Source organism: Podarcis tiliguerta (genome assembly GCF_965153285.1).
Source record: "Podarcis tiliguerta genome assembly, chromosome: 11".
Taxonomy (NCBI): domain Eukaryota; kingdom Metazoa; phylum Chordata; class Lepidosauria; order Squamata; family Lacertidae; genus Podarcis; species Podarcis tiliguerta.
This window is the reverse complement of record NC_139544.1, coordinates 44,320,689-44,343,287: the sequence shown is the minus strand read 5'-3', so window position 1 is coordinate 44,343,287 and position 22,599 is coordinate 44,320,689. Positions and strand designations below refer to the sequence as shown.

The 22,599-nt window shown below is 44.6% G+C and overlaps 2 protein-coding genes across 6 annotated transcripts in view; both read left to right on the top strand.

The window, feature by feature from the left end:
• Positions 1 to 1,002: 1,002 nt before the first annotated feature.
• ZNF131 (zinc finger protein 131) lies at positions 1,003 to 15,516 on the top strand. Of its 3 annotated transcripts, none has more exons than XM_083402899.1 (7): positions 1,003 to 1,161; positions 3,440 to 3,687; positions 5,095 to 5,196; positions 5,700 to 5,844; positions 6,405 to 7,093; positions 11,039 to 11,169; positions 13,535 to 15,516. In XM_083402899.1, the coding sequence occupies exons 2-7, from the start codon at positions 3,564 to 3,566 to the stop codon at positions 14,192 to 14,194; spliced, it is 1,851 nt and encodes a 616-aa protein (XP_083259025.1). In that variant the 5' UTR covers positions 1,003 to 1,161; positions 3,440 to 3,563; the 3' UTR covers positions 14,195 to 15,516. The 3 variants fall into 3 exon arrangements, with proteins under 3 accessions (XP_083259025.1, XP_083259027.1, XP_083259026.1); XM_083402901.1 differs by having other exon boundaries at positions 1,017 to 1,161; positions 3,549 to 3,687; XM_083402900.1 differs by lacking the exon at positions 1,003 to 1,161 and adding an exon at positions 1,284 to 1,717.
• A 2,311-nt stretch (positions 15,517 to 17,827) lies between these two features.
• The window catches only part of NIM1K (NIM1 serine/threonine protein kinase), a 31,465-nt gene continuing 26,693 nt past the window's right edge, over positions 17,828 to 22,599 (top strand). The window contains exon 1 of one of the 3 annotated variants that reach the window (XM_083403024.1): positions 17,828 to 17,843. The gene's annotated coding sequence lies outside the window, so the exon portion shown is untranslated. Of the gene's footprint in view, positions 17,844 to 20,141; positions 20,429 to 22,599 lie in introns of those variants that run through there. The other 2 variants (XM_083403021.1, XM_083403020.1) reach the window with 2 other exon arrangements.

Genomic DNA, 22,599 nt, shown 5'->3' with positions numbered 1-22,599 from the left:
CAGTATGCCTGAAGGAGTGTCTCCACCCCCATCGTTCAGCCTGCACACTGAGGTCCAGCACTGAGGGCCTTTTTGCGGTTCCCTCCCTGCGAGAAGTGAGGTTACAAGGAACCAGGCAGAGGGCCTTTATGGTGGTGGTACACGCCCTGTGGAACACCCTCCCATCAGATGTGAAGGAAATAAGCAACAATCTGACTTTTAGAAGACATCTGAAAGCTGCCTGTTTAGGGGAGCTTTTAATGTTTGATGTTTTATTCTGTTTAGTATTCTATTGGGAGCTGCCCAGAGTGGTTAGGTTAGGGTATAAATAAATAAATTATTACTATTATTATTATTACTGGAAAGAAAACCTTTTGAGATTAGGAACTAGCAATATTCACCACAAGAGCACTGGAGCTTGATTAAAAGGAGATCTTGAGCACATGCTTGGTTGTGTACTTTTTGAAGTGTTTTGTTTATTGTTTTATGGCTTTTGTTGATTGTAATTACGTAAATCTTTTCATTCTGTAAGCCACCTTGAGCATGGCTTTAACTATGAAAGGCGGCACACCAAATAAAATTGTGGTAAAGACATGTTTGGCAAACAGGACACGTCTCTTTGTCCAGTTTTCTGTTGAAGAGAGAACGTTTTATAACAAATGTGATTTCTTCTTCCAATAACTCTCCCAGTATGTCCAGCTGTTCTTTTGCATCCATTAGCATTAGTTAATACGCATTCATAAATAGCAAAATGATACCAAATATTAAGCAGAGTGCTTTTACTAACGAAAGAAAGAAAGAAAGAAAGAAAGAAAGAAAGAAAGAAAGAAAGAAAGAAAGAAAGAAAGAAAGAAAGAAAGCTGCCACCTGCAACAGAGGCAGCAGCAGAAACAGCAGCGCGGCGCCTACTACGACTACCGGCATGCATCTCGCGACACAGCGAATGGGACTAGGGCAGCTGCTCAAAGCGGGCACCTCAAAACTCCCATCATGCACTTGGGCCCGCCAATTTCCCTAGAGCGTCCCGGCAGGTAAAGGAGGTCAACGAGCTCGCCATTTCCGGCGCGCGGTGCAGGACGGGAATGCGAGTAGCGCTATTGGCCGGCGCTTGCCCCGCTTTTCGGCAAGCAGGAAGCGATAGCGGCGGCTGAGGAGGCTCGGCGGAGCGGGAGGCTCCTCCGGGTGAGTGTTTCTCGGACCTTCCGATTTTCTCGAGGTCGGCGCTCGCCTCTGGCCGAGGCTGGCGTCGAGAAGGGATCGATTTAATGCGCGATTTGATGACGTAATAACGGCTCTGGAGACAGGGCCGCCGCCGGGGTTGCGCCGGTCTGTGCGCCGGCTGCCTTATGGCGTCTTTCCGCCCGCGCCGGCCAGTGCGGGGACCTCCCGCTCCGTTCTCTTTTTTTCCCTTCAGGGAGGCCCTTTCGCTTCTCGTAGCCCCTCGACGGTTAGGCCTTCCGCTTAGCCCGCTTTAGCAGCTCATTGGCCCGCTTCTCTACCTTCCAGTGCTGCGATTGGCTGGCTAGCCGATGATTGACGTGCGTGCCCCCAGTGGACTCCAGTGCCGTGTGGCTCTCCTAAGGAGAGATGCTTCTGAGCCTGTTTGAGGGGCACGTTCTGCTCCTGGGGTCTCCTGGCTTCTGAGCTAGGAAAGCAGCAGGGCTTTTTATTGCAGCTTAAGAGGTGTTAGGATTTCTTGCCGGAAATAAGGGCTGCCTTTTCATTTAAGAAACTCAAGGTAGCTGACAGCAGCATCAAACCATAATTTAGTAGTGGTTAAAATTCAAAATGACCTTTTTTAAAAAAGGAATCTGGCCCTTGTCAAAAAGCAGTTTTGTCTTCAAGACAGGACTGAGAACAGAGAATCTCAGCTCTTCCAAAGCCTTCCCATCGACCCCCTGAATGGAGCTTGCAGAGTACAGTTGGAGAAACTTTGCATTAGAGTCCAGTGGATGTAGCATGTGATACTTATTTGACAGAGAGAGAGAAATAAACCAGTGGCACGTGGTTGCAAACCTCAGCACACACATGACTACAGAGATAATCCATGGTAAACAGCTGTGAAGTGCAGCACAGCCGTGACATTTCGATGCAAAATCAAATATAGGCAACGATGCATGAGACAGTTGGGTGCCTTGGGTGATGAAATACAGGGAATCTGTATTCTGATTTTTTTAAACACAGCAATCCTAAGGGGGCAGAAGACTGACACATCCAAAGTCCTGCCCTGTACTGTGGTCCCCTCTCCCAACTCTTAGTTTTCATTTTCTGTTCCATTGGTTCCTGGAGTTGGTGTACTTCTGTTTCCCCCGTTTACTAGCACGGGGTGGTCCAATGAAGGAGACTGCACCAAATTCCCCCAACATGCCCTTATATGCCCCATACCTCATTTGAGCTCAAAATCTCTTGAGCACCAACAGCACTGGAATACTATGTTTACCTCAGGATCTGCAAATTGATGTTTGTTATCCTGGCTATTACAAATTTGAAATAATTATTTCTCATTTGGATGATCCCAGGCCCTAGTCTGAAGGAAGGTAATGCAGTAACCTTGCTGAAGCAATAGACCTGGGTGGCACAGACCCTAGTATACATACGGCACTTTGAATTCCATGATGGAGGAACAGGGGGATATAAACAATGAACATTCCTAAATACTTCCTAGCTGTATGGAATTGAGCCAGAAAAGTGGCAATTGTACCACCATGTATGTGGGTGTATAGTTTATCTATATGTATGTACATACTGTGTATGTACTGTGTGTGCTTGTAGAGATTCTAATCCCATTTTAGTTTTAACTTCCAGCAATCCATCGTTTTAGTGGATTACGTACAGCTTGCAATCCTAAAACCTGTTGCACTACTCTCTGGGCTCCTGTGGCCACACAAGCCCCAAATGCATAATTTCTTTTCTTTCTATGACTCTGCTCTCTTGTCTGTAGCATTGGCAATATAAATGTATGTTGCCCGTGATTCTGATGGATGAAACAGTTATAGGAGGTAATGAAAACCTAGCCTGTTCAGGTTTTTTTTAAAGAAAACCTTAAAAGTTAAGAAATGCAGGTGCTTCAGGTTCCTATGGCTGGATACCAAAATCTCCCTCCATACAACAGTGCTGTTCTTTCCAATAATCCACAGCTTTTCTTACTGCCATCACTTCCTTTCCCCTCTACTGCCAGCGTTTCTCTTGATTATTCCCTATCCAGATTGCTGGCCTTGGCTTTCCTGGCCATGCTGCTGTTGGCTTCCTTGGTTCTATTGTGACTGGGGTTCTTCATCTCCCCTTGTACCATGGGCTTCATAATGTCGTTCAGCTATCTATGCACTGTGTAATGAGTCTTGTATTTGCTATTGCTTCTCCAGATGTCTTGTATTTGCAAGATGTCTTGTATTTGCTATAGCTTCTCCAGATGTGGTAGGTGTAATACTGTGTGCTTCTAACTTTACTCATCGTTTTATAGGACCCGCTTCTGAGTCTGGATACCTATTGCTGATGAATATCCTTGCTTACTTTAACCATTTATGGCTATGGACTGTGGAGTTCTCATTACGACTGATGATCTTTCCTAGACAAATCTATTAGCCATGGAAGCTGAAGAGATGATGGAATGCATTCAGGAATTTCCAGAACATTACAAAGTAATGTTGGACAGACTGAATGAACAGCGGGAGCAGGATCAATTCACAGACATCACTTTGATTGTGGATGGTATGTCGTGATGCAAACTGGGTCTCTCACAAACATATCCTCCATAATTTGAATTAAGGCAAAGCATCTGGACTTAAGCCAGTTCAGTTTCATTGAAGCTGAGTGGCGGTCAACTGAAATTCGAATGCCATGGCTTGCTTCGTTTACAGCTTTAGGCCACTTACATATACACCTGCCTAGGTTGCAGTCCCATTCAACTCGGGACTTAAAATTCCCAATTGACTGGCATAAGATCAGGCTGCACAAAGATTGTAGAAGGCAAAACATTTTTTCTGCTTGTTTTATTATATGTATTACCACCACCTTTCACAATTTAAAATGATTTTTCTGATAATTGAATCTATTTTGCAAGAGTGTGCAGCAAACTGAAATGCTGAATTCTTCCCTAAATCATTTGATAAAATAGATTTGTGCACTGTATTAGTTTGTGAATAAACTGGATGCTGCATTCTCTTCCCTCTCACCCATCCAAAGTCCACATCCAGTGGCGTAGCTAGCTGCTCGGGCGCCCGGGGCGGCACAAATGCCCTGCACCCAGGGGTGGGGCAGAGCATGCTGCACGGAACCGCCATGGAGTCCGCAAGCCCCACATTGCTGTTCCGGGCAGTGCGGAGCCTGCAGCTGCCCAAGCCACCATGTCACTCCCCAAGAGAGAGATGTGGCTTGGGCTCGCTGCAGGCCAGGCTCCGCAGTCACCCCCCTCAGTGATGACACCCGGAGCAGCCCACCCCCAGTGCACCCCCCTTCCTAAGCCACCGTCCACATTCCATCCTGATGGGCTTTTTCATAAGATTCAGTACAGTCATACCTCGGGTTGAAGTAGCTCCGGGTTGAGCGTTTTCGGATTGCGCCCCTTGCGCATGTGCAGACGCTCAAAATGACGTCAAGCACATTTGTGGAAGTGGCGAATCGCAATCCGCAGACATGGGTTGCATTCGCTTCAGGATGCGAACAGGGCTCCAGAACGGATCCTGTTCGCATCCAGAGGTACTACTGTACGTGCAATCCTCATTTTGCACGGGAGTCACGTTTTGGGGCCCCACGCATTTCGGTGGGCCCACGTAAAGTGTTGCACCCTGCCCCTATTCCAACCTTTTAGGGTCACTTCTAGGTTCAGCACTGTGCGCACCTGCACGATCGCACATCAGTCAGACATGCATAAAACAGTTGTTGCCTGTATTGTTAAATCACCATGTCAAAATGAGACCTCCACTAAAGAGGTCTAAATACCTAGTGTGTTTAGATCTACTGTTTGACGTGAAATTTGGAGACACATACTCTGTGGGAAGACTTGACACTGCAGTGTTCTTGGTCTTGTTAATATGGAAGACTGTATATTAAAATGTTTTTCCTCTCCACTATGACCATCTAACATATATTTATATCCAGTTCTTTCTCTCCTTCTAGGTCACCATTTTAAAGCCCATAAAGCTGTTCTTGCTGCCTGTAGCCAGTTTTTCTACAAATTCTTCCAAGACTTCACTCAGGAACCTCTAGTAGAGATAGAAGGTAACTTGCTGATTCTGTTAGATCCAGAACTCTTGCGTGAAAAGAACTAGCAAAACAAAAACCCTGCTATGTCTCTTTCACTTGTCTTCCCATTCTCATAGGTATACTTTCAGCTTAGGACTAAGAGATATTTTCCTGGGAAGTGTTTCATTCTAGTCATATCCCACCAGTTCTTAGGTCTAGAACATATAACAGAGTGGAATGGGGTTAATACATGTACACATTGCGTCCAATTATTAAATGCTGAGAGCAGACAGCAGGAAGTGGCCATAAAACATAGCCTGGCTAGTTATTGATGTAGGCAGAATGAATTGAACGGAGTTGAAAATGATCCTTCAGTGCTTTTAATGCTGTGAACCGCCCTGTGAGATCTTTGGATGAAGGGCAGTAAACAAATTTAATAATAATAATAATAATAATAATAATAAGGCAGTTGTTTCGGTATTTACTAGCAAAGCCTCTGTGCAAAGCCTAGGTTTCATTTTGTTCTTTGCTATCATTAGGTGTAAGTAACATGGCATTTCGTCACTTAATTGAGTTCACGTACACCGCCAAGCTGATGGTCCAAGGGGAAGAGGAAGCAAGTGATGTCTGGAAAGCAGCGGAGTATCTTCAGATGCTGGAAGCCATTAAAGCACTCGAAATCAGGTGAGTGTGGTTTCTCGGAGGACTGTGCCTTGGGAAGGCATGTCAGAACTATCTTTACCCATCTTCGATGCACTGGCCAGCTTCTCTTCTGGTTGGCTTTCCATGATCATGACTACTGCATCATCCTGTGGTCTTCATGATAAATAACTGGGTCCGCCCTTGGGTCTGTTCTGGAAGCTTCAGCCACTGCAGAATGCTACAGCCAGACTCATGATAGAAACCGCTGCAAACAAATGATGCTGCTGTTAAAAGACCCAGTTCAAGGTTCTTTTACTAGTGTACAAAGTGCTAAACAACTTAGGCCCAGGATGCTTTAAGTACCGCCTTACCTCCTATGTCCCAGGACACAGGATCATGCTCTCCTTCCCTTTAGGAGCATAACTTCCTGCCACTAGGTCTAACTTACATCTTCAGCAACAGTGAACTGTATTTGGAATAGCCAGTTTTCTCATTTAAAGCTGGCTATGGATTCTGAGTTAAAATGAGAAGCCTGGTTAGCCTTAAGTGCAACAGAACTGCCCTTTTGATGTTATGCACTGTGTTGTGTATAATTTTTCTAGGAACAAAGAAAATTCATTGCCGCCCGAATCGGATCAGGCAGAAGATAAGAATATAGCCAAAAAGAGGAAGATAGCAGAGACGTCCAATGTTATTACTGAAACACTGCCCTGCGCAGAATCTGAGCCTGTTGAAATTGAGGTGGAGATTACAGAAGGGGCTATCGACGTGGAAGAAAATAACGTTGAAGCACTTGAGGAGGTCGCTTCTGCTGAACAGTCGATAAAGTACATACAAACCACGGGTACATCAGACGAGTCTGCTTTGGCTCTCCTGGCAGATATTACCAGCAAGTTCCGCCATGGGGAGAGGAAAAGTGAAATTCAGGAAGAGTGTGACGACGGATCTGATCCAACGGGCAAGCAGGTGGAAGGCATTGAGATAATGGAACTTCAGTTGTCGCACGTCAACAATCTTTTCCACTGTGAAAAGTGCAACCGTACATTTAAGTTGTTTTACCACTTTAAGGAGCACATGAAAACGCACTCCACAGAAACTTACAAGTGTGACCTATGCAACAAAAGGTACCTGCGTGAGAGTGCATTGAAGCAGCACCTTACCTGTTACCACCTTGATGAAGGTGGTGCTAACAAGAAGCAGAGACCTGGCAAAAAAATACATGTCTGTCAGTACTGCGATAAGCAATTTGACCACTTTGGACATTTCAAAGAGCACCTTCGGAAGCACACAGGTAACTGCAGTTCCCTTCCCCTTCCAGTTGCAGACAATTCACACCACTTCCTGTGGTTCTCGCCTCCCCACAATGATTCTCACCGTAACATTTGTACAGCCTTCATTGGTAGTGGAATAAGAATGGTGCAAATGTTGATTAAAGCCTTTATAAATGGAAGGTAATCTAGGAACCATTTAAGGCTGGCTAGCATAACTTGCCACCCACCCACCCAAATGCCAGTTGATTCTATTATTATTATTATTATTATTATTTAAAGCTCTTTGTAGAGGAAACCCCGTCTCTGTTCCAAGGCCTCTGGCAAGCACAGAGAACTTTTCAAGATAGGCTGACGCTTGCCTTGCTTGCACAGAGATCTGGATAAGGATAAAAATAGCCTAGCTTTTTTTTTACTCAAACTGCTGCATGTATCAGGGACTTCTCCGAGGCCTTAGAAGACACTATTAGTTGCTTAGCTGTGCTTTTCGATCCTGGGATTTTAGAATCTTTCTCCCAATCAGAAAGCAGCAAAATAGCATCCTAAGTTTTGTTGTGTGCCTATGGTTGTTAGAGGATGGGAATCAATCATCTCTTGCATATTGCTCCTTCATCAAACTGACACTGTCTCTTAGAAGGGCCTCCCTGTCCTGCAATCAATTTCAATAGGTTTTTGGAGATCAAGTACAGTCCACATTGGCAAATACAAAGTGAAAATGGTGGAACGGAAATGTGCCTTTTTGTGCCTTCAGTGTTGGATCAGAAGTACTGGGAATGTGGCTTTTTCAACCCATTGTCTATTTATTTGTTTATGGGTCAGTCGTACAGTTTTGCAGAATGATGTTCTACTTTGATAGAAAATATACTGCATGATGACATCAGGCTTGGTCTCTATGGATTTGGGAACACATAATGGACATTGATCTGGAAAAACTCTGTCCCTGTCAAGTTTGAGCCGCCTCCCCCAGGCCTATATCTGGCTTAGTTACTAGTTTGTGTTTAGCCATCCTCAGCTTGCTGCCCCCTCCAGAGAGTTTTGGACTACAGCTTCCATTATCCTTGACTAATAGACATGTTGCTTGAGGCTGATAGGAGTTTGTAATCCAAAGCCTCTGGAGGGCACTAGGTTGGAGAAGGCTGACTCAGTTCTAATTTTTCATTGAAATGCCCCCTTTATAGGACTGTGTGTATCCACAAATTCATCACACAAGCATAGCATTTGTTAAAGAAGGGAAAACTAGTTGGATAGCCTTGGATTGTGCGGAGAAGGGAGAATTTGTTGTGACATAAGAGATGGAGACGCGACATGACCCGGAAGCTGTATGCTGGCTCCCTCGGCCAATAAAGCAAGATGAGCGCTGCAACCCCAGAGTCGGCCACGACTGGACCTAATGGTCAGGGGTCCCTTTACCTTTAAGAGATGAAGAAGGATGAATGGGTGGATATTTTGAGTGTACTGAATTGGGAAGAAGAGTTAGGAGGCTAATGTGGGTTTTCCTTTGGCTTTAATGCTAGTTAGTGAGTTAGAATGAGCAAATAATATATTAGGAATTATGCATTTTACAGATGGAGAATCTCAGGCTGCACTTGAAAAGATTACCTATATAGGGTTAAAGTTGCATGAGCAACCAATCGGAGAGGAACAGGAGTGCAATAAAACCAATTGCCCAGGCCTTGTCAGTGCTCCTAGCCCTAGATGTATCGCCACCCAGTTATGCTTTATAACGTGAGCAGAGCTTGCTGACATAAGAGAATGAGGTTGTGCCTGCAGAACTCAACCCCCCACCTTTGACAGCAATGCTCTGCACAGCAAGGCTTTCACTGGCTTTCGAAACACCACCTCTGTTTGTAAAACAGCTCCATCCATGTTGCGTGTTGCTCTTGCATCCCGGTACTCAGAGCCACAGTTGGGAAAAATACGGAAGCTTAGGTGGTAGACTGTTCAAAACAGTACAGGCAGCCCCCATTTACGTGAGAGTTACATTCCAAGGCACCGTGCGCATCAGTGAAATTGTGTGCATTTGAAACACCACTGGAAAAGCCTGCAAACAGCCCATTCTGTTCCGCCCCTTTTTGTGACGCTTTTGGGTCACTTCTGGGTTCGGTGTGATATGCAGGCCCATGGTCACAAACATATTGAATGTGTGTAAATGGGGGGTTGCCTGTAATTCAATTTGCAGTGCCCTTATTGCCGGGAATGGCTGGATTATGTATTCAAGAGACCTTTTGATTTGCAGATCTTCAGTGCCTGCATAGGTTTCTCTCTATACCACGAAACCATGAACTTTGCTTCCTCCATAAAAAGGATAGCTGAGATCAATCTCAAGTTAACAATCTTCTTTACCAACAGTCAGAGGTTGTGCAATGCTCTGCTTAATGCGTTAAGGAAAGTATGCTTTGCCCCTAAGAAAGTTACATATATATCTTCAACCTATCTGTTCTTTTTGTGTATCAAGGTCTACAATGTGCATTGACTTCACTGTGCATTATATTTCCTTTGGTGTCTAACCTTAGACTAGGTACTAGTGTGGGTTGTTTCTCCACAGCATTGCTGAATGGTTTAGGAGATAATGCAATAGATGAATGGGAAACCCGTCACAATTTGCAAGGGGCATTATTATTATTATTAAACACTTCAGTAAGATGTAAGTTATAAATCCTGCTCAGTGTCACTTAGAAAGGGAAAGCTTCTCTATCCAGGAATGTTGAGCCCTCCAGTGGGAGACAAGCATGCTGCGCACACCTTAAAAAATTTAAATGATGCATAGCTAATCCGTGACTATCAGGGTGGAATTACATGTCATGAAGCAGCACACAGTTATCAAATAGTGATTTCCTTATAAGGTGAATAATGTGAATGGGAAAATTATGCAGGAGAGAATTGCCAGATGCAGATGTGCGCTGAATGAGCCTATTCCTCACTTGCGCCAGTTCTCTGCTCCAAATGCCTCTCTGGTGGGCTCTGAAGCTTGACATAAACCTGACTGTGGGGGGAGTGGCCTGGGGGGGTGTGTCTGTGTCAGCATTTGCAAGGGAGGATTGGAGACATTCAACACCCCTCTCCCAAATGCCACACTTGTATTACTTTCACAAACAGTATTTGGGGGAAACCGCTTGCCAAGGTAGCATGTAGTTCCACCCTCAGGTTATAGCCTTACCTGCTTTTACCTGTAAGTGAGCCACATTGGGCACGGCAGTGCTTGTTTCCTGTGCCATCTTATTTGCTGTACTCTTAAGGGTGGGCTATAAAAGGGAATACAGTGGTGCCCCGCAAGACGAATGCCTCGCAAGATGGAAAACCCGCTAGACGAAAGGGTTTTCGGTTTTTCGATGTGCTTCGCAAGACGAATTTGCTATGGGCTTGCTTCGCAAGACGAAAGTGTCTTGCGATTCCTGGGGGTTTTTTTCCGCTCCTCACCCCCTTTTTCTAAGGCACTAAGCTGCTAATAGCCTTTTAGCAGCTAATCCGCTAATCCCTTAAGCCGCTAATAGCCGCTAATAGGCGCTAATAGCGCTAATCCGCTAATGGGCTTGCTTCGCAAGACGAAAAAACCGCTCACGGAACAGATTCTTTTCGCCTTGCGAGGCACCACTGTAAATGAATCTATGAAGGGGTAGGTGTGTTCTTGGCTAATAGCCATAGCAGATCATCCGTTTTTAGAGATGGGCGGATAATCGGGGATGTTGCTCCGTTTATGAACACAGCAACCTAGACGGCTAATATCACAAGACAGAAAGATGACCCTGCTTAGTAGTCTAATATCACTGATCTAACCCTACTTAGTAGTCCCTTAACTCTTTATTCTTGTACTTCTACACCTCTTGGATAGCTGAAGTTCGGGAATGGGAAACTGGCAAAATCCCACCTAATTACGGGGGTGGGGAGGTGAGTTTGTAACAGTGAAAAAGCTGAACCTGAGGCAACCTGGTTTTCATTTTTTGGTCATGCCTTGATATTTGCCTTGATAGGTGAAAAACCATTTGAGTGTCCAAACTGCCGCGAACGTTTTGCTCGAAACAGCACACTCAAATGCCACCTGACAGCATGCCAGTCCAGCGCTGGTGCTAAAAAGGGACGGAAGAAACTTTATGAATGTCAGGTATGTAATTTTGCCCATCGTGATTCTGGTCTAGCGAATTTGACCATGTAGACAGCCTGTGTTGTCGACAAGGTGGCTGGGGCGGGGTTGTGGGAGCTGATCTCTAGTTTGGCTTTGCTGCAGAATACTTAGGACTGGGTTGTTGCAGCAACGTGTGGTGCTAAGCTACACAGGACCCTGTAGTAATAGTTGGAAGCCTGGAGCCCTTAAAGTGTCAGAAGAGAAGAAAGATGTGTGAAAGCCATTCTCCCTGTTTTTTAGAGTTTATCTTAATGTTGTTTGTGTAAAGCCCGTGCTGATAGTTGAATTGGTTTTAATTGAAATAGTATTGCTTCTTCTTGGTGCTTTAATATAATTGTTGTTTCTCCAAAATTTAATGCTGGGGTGTGAGTGAAGATCCACTTGGACTAATTGCAATGGGGATGTTTTTGGACCTAGTATCTACTTGTTCTTATACCATATCTAGAATTTGGTAGATAGTAAGAAATTATTCTTAGCTGCTGTAGCTTTATTAAGTTCCATCTCCCCACAGCATTTTATGCAATGATGATTTATGGAGCGATGGTGTTAGTAACGTCTCTTCAAATTGTGAGATCAAAGTTGGATTCTAATATACAGTCCACCAGAGAATCTTTACAGCTTATTGTATAGTATACTTTCAAATTTGGTATGAAAAAACCCTCTTGTTTTCTTATTGTAGAATTGTGTATTTGCTTTAATTCTTGGAGGGTTTTTTTATTACAACAAATAAATTTCAGTAGAATATCTTGCGATTTTGCCGATTTAGCTGGGCAAGTTTGAAATGGGAAATTGATTTTTAGTAACACTGTCATTTTCAAAGTGGAGATTGTTCCAGAAAAGACTAAGTTTAATTTTCCCTGCCGATACTTTGTCTTTAGCACTGTGTTCATTTTTGTTGTTGTTGTTGTTGTTAAAGATGGGCACAGAAGCAGTTTCCCCCCCTTTATTTTATTGCTATTGCAGAAGACTGATCAACGTTATTTTTCTGGCTTTCCCTCACTTGCTTTGCAAGAGATCCTCCTTCCTCTCTTTCTGCCATGTGCTCCAGTGACAGTACCCTTAGGGGGATGGCTTAGGTTAGGATGCCCTGCCTTTTGTGTAGCACACCTGCAGCAAGATTCTTGCAAAAAGCTTGCCTGGTCATGTTGTTACTCTGTACTTCACCACTTTACTACTCACTGCGCATGGGGAGCACCCACCGTCCTCCCTGGGTGGGCTCAGACCACAGGCAGATTGCACCACAGAGATGTAATGTTTTTAAGCATTGATCTCTATAGTAAACTCTATATAAACAATTTTCCAGGTTGAGTTTATATTTATTTTCCTTAAAATATTTATATACTAGGTTTTGTTTCAGAGTGATTTGCAACTTTAAAAAAAATAAAAATAAAACTAAATATTAAAGATACAAGCACAGGGCAGCTGGCAATGTATTAAATGCCTTGAATACTGGGAGAAAGGGCTTTGTCTGGTACAGCACCTGAAAGAAACAGTTGGAACCAGGCAAGACCTTCTTGGGGAGGGAATGCCACGGAGGAAGGCCAAAAAACCAAACTTTGAGTGAATGGCTGTCAGACTAAAAGAAGCTGAGTTGCTTAGTGATAGCGCATTTGAAGATGGACAGAAGAACCTATTAAACAGCCTTGCAAAAAGCCCACAAAAGTTACAAGCATGCAGTATTTTTGCTAGCCTGCTGGGAGCTATCCCAGAAGGGATGAGAGTCCCATCCCTCCTGCAGTAACTTGCTGCATTTCTGTGATGGGCGTGGAGAAGAAGGCTTCCCTTCTAGGACAGCCCACTTAGATTCTGTGCTGGCCATAGAGGAGGGATTCAGTTTTTCTCTCCTCTGCTTGTCCATCCAGTCGCCTGCTTCCAATTCCTTGTTACCTATAGCTGCCAGGCGAGTGCTTCAATGCAAGGTGCATTACTATAACATTTTTTAGAAGAGAGAATGTAATGATTTTACTAATGATAAAAATGTTTAAGGTGCTAAATAAGTCTTATTGCAATAGCTTTCCAGAAGACTAGATGCACATGCATGCAGTCATTGGTTGTGTCATTCTATGGAGCTAATCCAGTGTAAGGATCCGCTGCGCAGTTCTGCATAATGCCTTTGGAGGTTCCCTTAACTATTATTTAGTTAGTTAGCGGGTTGCCTGTAACTGTGAACTGATTTATAGTTAGCCCAATTGGCTGACGCAGGGAAAGTTAGGTCCTAAGCAGTGGAATTGTTTTGTTGCCACCCGGGGTTTTAAAGAAATAAACTGAATTGAAAAGAATGATCCGAAGACATACAATGAACTTTGGTTAGCATTCCTACAGCTGTTGTGTTTTTTTCTTTCAGGTCTGCAACAGTATATTTAACAGCTGGGATCAATTCAAGGATCACTTGGTAATACACACAGGTGACAAGCCCAACCACTGCACCTTATGTGACGTGTGGTTTATGCAAGGCAGCGAACTGCGGAGGCACCTGCAAGAAATGCATAACATCACAGAACGGCTTGTGACCGAGGACATTCTTCCGGTGGACAGCGACCCAGTGGCTTCCATGACTATCATAGAGCAAGTGGAACAAGTCCATGTCCTGCCCGTAATCCAGGTCCAGGTGGATCCAGCACAAGTGACTGTGGAGCAGGTGCATCCGGATTTGATACAGAATAATCAAGTGAAAGGTGAACAGATAGCGGAGCTACAAGAGCAGGTGGAGATAAGCTACTTAGAAGTGGAGCACATTCAGACTGAGCAAAGCGCTGAAGTGCACATGGAGGAGCTAGACGTGGAGCATGTGAACCAGTTACAAATGGAAGAGGTTCAGGCGCAGCTTATAGAGGAAACTGACATAGAGCAGGTAGAATCGGGACATGTGGATCAAGGAGAGCTGGAAGCAAACCCGCCTGTTCAGGCAGAGGAGGTGGAAGCACACACAGCAGATCATGAAGAATCTGATGATTTAAAAACTCAGCCAATAGTGGATATGCAAGAGGAAAAGGTGGAGACCTAGGCAATGTTGACTGCAGTACCTGTGATTTGGGGGGTGGGGTGGGAAATGTAATACCAAACTATTTTTGTTAATTTACTTGTATGACTTTTGCACCACCAATGGATGGGTCTCTTGTATCGATGCTGTTGGGGAAGTGGACAGGTGGACCAAAGTTAGGATATTTGATTAAACGGCCCTTCTTGAGGTTTTTTTTTGGGGGGGGGATGGGGGATAATCCCCCTTTCCTAACGAGAAAAAAAAACAAAAAACCACGGAACAAAGCCTATTCTAGAGATGAACAAGCTTTGTGTGAAGTTTAATAGTAGAGTTTTGCTAGATTGTACCATTTAGGTCATACTGTTGTCATTGGGAGAGACTTCTGGAGCAAGTTCTGTTTTCTTTTCCGAGTATGAGTTTAGTGTTAAAACAACAAGGTTCCAACATTCAGATGGATTATATAAGGACTGCAGACAATTTATCCCCTTTCCCCCTCTAATATTAATTTTTGCAGTAGCTGCAGTCTTTGCTTTATTTATCTTCTTCAGGTTAGCCACAGATCCAATTCACGCATCACAGCAAATGCGGCAGTCTCTCCTGCTTCACGCTTCCAGCGGGAGCAAAAAAACCACAATCCCTGGTTAAGTGCTATGTCTGAACTGGTTAACTATGGTTTACTGTGACATGTGAACACACTCCTTGTCTTTAAGCCTGGAAGTGGATTGGTATGGAAGTAGAGTGTGTTACAGGTTTTCTTTTTGTTTTTTAAAAAAAAGAACCCTTGTGCCTTCTCACAACTAAGGAATTAAACTTCCACAAAGCTTTTAGGACATTTACAAAGCTAATTCAGAAGAGACAGTGTAGATATTGCTGTACAGTGCTTTGTAATTTTGTTTACAATTGTCAGCTACCAGGGTTTTTTGCATTACAATAAACTTAAGGTGGGGGGGGGGAATTAGTTCAACACGGGCAGTTTTGTTTTGATTTAAAGGGCCAATTATAATAGGAAAATTTTGGCTGCATCTGTAGCAAGGAATGAGTTGGCTGAAAGGTTGCACTGGCATCTTATCACCAGATTTTTATTTTTAGAAAAAAAGGTACATTTTATATTTAAAGAAAATGCGTTTAAAAAAAAAACAAAGTAAATGTGTCTGCTCAATGCATCAGGCTACTGTTTTATTATTTAAACTTTTTTGAACCTTTACAGAAAGATCTTGTGCTTAAAAGATTGGGGGGGGGGGAATCAAAAGCCATAGGTATGAGTGTTTTAACTGTGGATTTATAAGAGTAGGAGTGTAAATATTTAATCAGTATTATTGGACAATAAAACAGTACCAACCACAAAATTCTCAGCTAATGTAGTATTTGTTTCTTCTTAGGGCCGTTTTGGATGTTATACAAAAAAGTTGGGCTGGTCCAGGAGTGTAAGCTTTTCAGGCCAATCCTGTCCTTAAAATATGTGCATTCAGTTTGTTGCCAGTGCCAGCACTAGACACTTTGCTGCCTGAAATGCCACCCTCCCCTCCTTCATTGGGCTAACACTTTAAAGTCTTGCTGCATCATTGAGACACCAATGCCTGCCTTCATCAGATGGGTCCCTCCTGATGCTGTTGAACTCCAGCTCCCAGCATAAGCAGTAGTTGGGTGTGATAGGATTCTGTTGTCCAACAGCATCCAGAGGACCACAGGTGGCCCATCCCTGATCTAAGTGCCCCATCCCCATATCACCTGAAGCAACTGTTTGCATGGCAGGGCTGGCCCTGTTTGTTGTTTTTTTCACATTAGATCTTAGGTATATACCTGAAGTTTTTAGCATGCAGGAAAGCCTTGCAATTGGGTTGAATTGGGCTTCCTTAAAGTGAGGGTTTTGACAAGCATCCATGTTTTTGCCCTCGCAGGCAAGTTAAGGTGACAGATGTTAATTGGTATAAGGTTACACAATGGGTCTCCTGATCTGAGTGGGAAATTGAACCCGGGTCTCCTAATTCCTAGTCATGACACACTAACCACTACAGTACACTACACCCATGTCTCTTGGGAAGCCTAGGCCTGTGGATCATTGCTGAAGGTGCTTATAAGGAAGGCACTTTTCACATGCAAATTGTAAATTGAAGTATATGCTGCTGGGAGTTTCAATGTAGTAATAATAATAATAATAAATTTTATTTATACCCTGCCCTCCCCGGCCAGAGCTGGGCCCAGGGCGGCTAACACCAGTAAAATTACAGTAAAAACATAATGGGGGGGGGGATCAATTTAAAATACAAGTTAAAATGGAGCCTCATTTTAAAAGTAGCCCACATCAAAACCCTAAAGGGAGGGGAACATGGGGGCCACCAGGTGGCGCGTTGGAAGATGGCCAACAATAACATCTCTCTGACCCATACGAGGTAATTAAGGGGCTGCTATGGGAAGTATGCAGTCTTCCTACCCCCCCCCCCAGGAGACGCCTTGCCAGTGGTGTTCACAATGCACCCCCTGATCCGAGCCCTCGGTGAAGTCAGATCTTCCTGACGCCGATTCCAATTAGCGCGTGCTGGTTAGCTTCAGCTCGGAATTATAATTGGAAACATGATTGGAATGAAGCTGAAGCGCATACATCAAGTAACGTTCGAGAGATAAGACTGCTGATTAATGGATCTCTGTGACCGGGAGTGATGGATAGATAAGTAAACCTTCTGATGAAGCACCAATAGGAGACTCTATGTTTGGAATGAAGGGGGGGTGGAGGAAAAAACTTTTTTCTTTTCTTTGCACGATGTGATATTAATAACCCTTCACCCCAGATAGAAATAAGATCATTGCGTTTTTATTAATCACAAGCAGGAATTCAAGAATTGTGTGGGATGGATTATAACAGGAGAGAGGATTGGTGAACGGTGAGATAGAGGAAAAATTTTATGACACAGTTAAAAAACAGCGTCTCGCCAAGACAGGCTTGCCGGAGAAAGAAGGACAGGGGGAGGAGAGTCAGGATCATTCGAAAGAGAAGGAATGTTGGAACGCAAGCTTGACCTGACAGAGCCTCCTGATTCATTTGATTTATTTGGCAAGCCTGAGAAAAGTAAAGGACAGACCGAAGATTTTTTTTTATTTTTATGGAAGCGTTGAACAGAGGCTGTCCCTGAGCGATATGATCTTTGAAGAGTACAAAACCCACACAGAGGATGCCTGTTTTCAATCTGCTTGTGAAAATTATCAGAGATCGCAAAGAAAGGAATATATGATAACTACAAGAAGAGAAAGAAAGTAATAAAGGACTATCTGGATTGAACTGGATAGAACTGTCTAATTAAAGCAGTAATATAAGTGATGTTTGGACTCGTTCAGAGTTTTGGACTCGTGCAGAGCTTGATGTATGAGTACCCCCAACAAAATTTAAAATTTGGCTGTATAATTTGGAACTAATGTGATTTGGATAATGTGATTGGCCTGTTAATAAAAATTATTTTTTTTAAAAAAAAAAAAGGGAGGGGAACATAAGGGTCAGACTGAGTCCAAACCAAAGGCCAGATGGAACAGCTCTGTCTTGCATGCCCTACGGAAAGATGTCAAGTCCTGCAGGATCCTAGTCTCTTGTGACAGAGTGTTCCACCATGTAAGGCTTCTGTCCTAAGTATTCTTGGTTGGAACCTGACTCTTCTCACACTCCATAGGACTGACTTCAGAGAAGGTAAGTTAAGGATGGGGTTGATGCTGTGAAATACATTTTAACAAATCTTAAGAAAAAAATTGGGGGGGGGTAACCTTGTCCCCGTAATGGTCTTCCCAATACATTTTTTTCCACTGATGTCATCACTGCAGTGATGGCTGTATGTCTAGAACCAAATACTCAAAGCTGGAGGTAGGTAACCGGAAATCTGCTCTGGAAAAAGAGGGGAGGATAACTCAGAAGACACTCAGAATGGAGCAGGGAGGCAATGATATCTGAATTCTCTATTTTTAAAGTATGTGAACTTGGGGAAGTTCCAATGACTTGGCAGCATTGCAAACTGTATAATGAAGTATACAAAATTAATGACAGGCTGTATCAAGCGTTGGATCTATAGTATAAGGAAAGGAGGTGTTTATGCTTAAGTAGGCTAGAGCAGTGTTTTTCAACCACTGTTCCGCGGCACACTAGTGTGCCGCGAGATGTTGCCTGGTGTGCCGTGGGAAAAATTGAAAAATTCGAAAGATTTTTTTAAAAAAATAAATGTCAACTTTGCGCCCACTAGGCGGGCGCCGGACTGTGTCCACCCTATTTTCCATCCGTCCTGGGTGGGGATCAGATCGGATGGGAGCGGATGAGAGCAGACAGGCGGTCCGCTCTCATCCGATTCCCCATAGAAAGCAGCGTGGCTCTGACATCTCCCTCTCCACACACAGTGTGGAGACGGAGCTGTCATCTGCCGGCTCAACGAGGATCAGCGGATCGATCCCCGCTGAGCAGAGAACGGTCCGCAACATTTTTGTTTGCCATTAAAGAAAAAAATATTAAACCATGCTTGAATGTCGGAACTGGTTACTAAATTTTTTGAATCCCACCACTGATGTTAAGTGTTTGTGTTTATTTGATTCCTATTCAAGAGAATTACTTTATATGTAGTCAATATAGGCACAGAGTTAATTTTTTTAACATTTTCTAATGGTGGTGTGCCTCGTGATTTTTTTCATGAAACAAGTGTGCCTTTTTCCAAAAAAGGTTGAAAAACACTGGGCTAGAGGGCAGCACTGTGTGTTTTCAAGGAGGATCAGGAGTGACATGTAAGCAAAGTAGCTGCCTTTTGTACAAATCCAACATACTACCATTTTGGCTAGCTTTTTTTGTGTGGGGGGGGGGGTACTTTGCAGTACATCTCGGCTGCTGATTCCTGCCTGTTTACACATCTTCGTTCAAGGACAACAGTTTTCTTCCACACCTGGGATGAGTTAACAATGTTTTAATGATATGCCATATGTGTGTGATAATGTACTGGCAGCCGCTGCTCAGTGCTCTCATTGGAAAGAAGAGTACAAGCTATAAGCACAAGGAAACGATGTATAAAATGTTGTTAGCGTTTTTCTTTTAGTGACTGGGTTTACTTGCCATGATGTGAATTGCATTCTTTTGCCCCCTGCTGTTTCCTGCATTCAGATATGTTTAGAAACAATATGTGCTTAGCAGGGGGTAGAAGTGGGAATGGCAACACATAACATGAGTGGTGGTCCCTCTTTCAAGCCACCCTCAGTTTTTAAAACTTCGTCTCCATCCGATTTGTGCACGGAACTTTGTACTACCTGCTAGCTTAGTATCGCATCTGTACAGCAATTCTTTCTTAGGAAAGAATATTGTGTGTGGAGCTGTCCATGGTTTCTAGGAACAGTTATTCCTTGAATAGTGAGCAGAGTAGACACTTCAGCATCCACAGTGGCTTTGAACCTACCCAGGGACTGTATATTTTTAGGCAGTGACATCTCTGCCTATATATATATATTTTGTATTGCCCCACCTTGAGCGGGGTGTGTGTGTGTGTGAGGGCATTGCTGCTCCCAGTTTTCCAGTATGCCTCTTCTCTCCCTCCACCCAGCTTAACAATACTTGTTGTTGTTTTTAATAGATTTCATGTATTTCTAATTGCTTTTTTAAATGAATGGTTCCCCCCACCCCCAATGTGGCGTTTCTTGTTTTTATAGTAAGCTGCCTCCAGCCCCTTCAGAGGTGAACAGGCGTGGTAATTAAAGTATTATCATTATTAATAGCAATAATATCAATAACGATGAATAACGAGGCAGGCAGAAATCCAACAGGTGAATCCTTTTCGCAGCCACGCCATTGCGCACGCGCTGCTATAGAAACCAGCCCAAGGCGCGCGGCCGGCCACGCCCTCCCTGCGAGCCGATTGGTTCTCCCGTCGGCTCTCCCTCCCCCTTCCTGGGGCTCCCTCCGTTCTGCGCGCTCTCCCACGCCGCCCCCTCTTCCCCTCGTGCCTGCGCCTCCCGGCCATGCGTGCACGCGCCTCCTTTGGCTTTCCTGGCGGCGGAGCAAGAGCCTTTCATTGGCTCCCGAGTGGCGGCTGCAATGAACACCCTGCGGCTCGCGGCTGCCCGCCTGCTCCTCCTGGCTCCACCTGCCCGGCAGGTAAGAGGCGGGAAGGGCGCTGCGCGAAACCTCCAGAGCTCAGCAGGGCTTACCTGCTTACCTGCAAGGAAGGGGACGCCGGCGGCATGCTGAGGGATGGAATGGAGCGGGAAGGACCGTGGGTGGAAGGTCCCGGGTTCAAGCCCCGGCGTCCCCAGGTAGGATTTGGGGGCGGAGGGTGTCCCCTGCCTGCAACTGTGGATGGAGAGCAGCTGCACTGAGTCCTGGGAGTCCTGGGTTCAAATCCCCACTCAGCCACCATGAAGCCCGTGGGTGACCTCAGTCCCGCCTACCTCACAGGGCTGTTGGGAGGAGAGCAAGGGGAGGAGGGGGGGGGGGACCATAAACGCCACCTTGAGCTCCTTGGAGGTGACGTAAAAGGCAGGATATAACACTGTGATGCAATACTGAATGGGTACATAAGGGAGCTTCCTCTCTCTGTCCTACACTCCTGCAAATATTTGGGACAAAGGGCTCCAAAATTAGGAACCCCGAGGTATTGTATGCACACTTGAAATAATGGACTTTGTGGTCCGCCTACAATGCGTTCTGTTTAAGTTGCTTTGGGCAGCTGTGGTGCATCTTGCAAATTAACTGTGGAAGCAATCATTGGGATCAAGAACAGGTGGTGAACTGGGTGTTTGTGTGTACACATCTATGCTTGCTGACTGAAGTGGATTCTAGTCTACAAAAGCTTTGCCGTAATCCACTCCTTGCTGTTCTTTCTCTCTCCTGGTGGTTACGGTACATAGTTTTATTATGCGGTGGATATGCAGTGTGTTATTGGGACGCGGGTGGCACTGTGGGGAAAAGCCTCAGCGTCTAGGGCTTGCCAATCAAAAGGTCGGCGGTTCGAATCCCCACGGCGGGGTGCGCTCCCGTTGTTCGGTCCCAGCGCCTGCCAACCTAGCAGTTCGAAAGCACTCCCGGGTGCAAGTAGATAAATAGGGACTGCTTACTAGCGGGAAGGTAAACTGCGTTTCCGTGTGCGGCTCTGGCTCGCCAGAGCAGCGATGTCACGCTGGCCACGTGACCCGGAAGTGTCTCTGGACAGCACTGGCCCCTGGCCTCTTGAATGAGATGGGCGCACAACCCTAGAGTCTGTCAAGACTGGCCCGTACGGGCAGGGGTACCTTTACCTTTTATGCAGCGTGTTCCCGGGACCATGTCACCCAGACAGAAACTCAGTTTTGCCTTGGTGCATATGTCATCTCTTTTGTTAGTTCTGCATCTTAATGTGGCAAATGTGATCTGCTCCGGGTAGTAGTTGTTACGAACCAGCTAAGGGTTGGCTATGGACATGCATCCTGCGACCCTGGCTCAATCAGCTTAGCTCACTATCACTACTTATACATGAGTGGGTATCTATGCCATCCCTTCAGCACAAGATTGTTTTGGACAATACTGTTGTGCATTCAGGAAACCTGTTGTGCATAGAATTGAGGACTGTATCTGTGTGGTGTATTTGTTTAACTTTCAAACACCTCAAAGTAAACACATCAACACATGATATTTTTAGGGCTATGATGTTGTTGTTTTAAAAAACACATTAGAACCTGTTGGATGAAGAGGAGGGTGCCCTTTATGGAGGATGCACATATGGTATTATTTTTTTGTACTGCCTCTATTATGATTCCACTGGCAGACCTGCTGCTCTAGGACTTCAATAGTCATCCATTTGGCCTCTGTGAGCATAGAGTTCACACTAGAGGGGCCACTGGACTGACCCTGTAGGTTCTTCTTAAGTTCTTATTCAAACCTGTCTCTCCCTTCTAGAGTTTACCATCGTGGGAAAAACTTCTCGTTATACAATTTTACAGTATGTGTTTTTGCAGCTTAATGAACCTGGGCTCCCTTTGTTACACATGTACCCAATGAAAGCAACAAACGCACAATAATAAATTTCATTGCGTTGACTTTGCTGGAAACATGTCCTGGGTGTTGTTGCTGGAAGCAGATTTCTTCTGAGAGGATTAATAGGATGCAATTTCTATTTGTTGTCCTGACAACCATGACTCCACATCCCCGTTTGTTCATCCACGCAGGTTAATCTAATTTCAGGATTAGCTCATCAGTATCAAGCCGCAGCGGGGGAAACATCTGGGATCGATGCCATGGGATTAATTAAAAGGAGTAACACGCTCATATAGGGCTATTATACTCTGTAATCCAGGGAAGTATTAGCAGTGGACTTTCAGTGTCCTCAAACTGTGTTTTGGGTATTAATAGGGTTCCTTTGAAGCTTATCGGGGGGCGGGGGGGGTCAGTATTTGTGTACTTTCTTTGTTTGATACACCACTCTTTTTAAAATCATCATAATCCCAGAGCA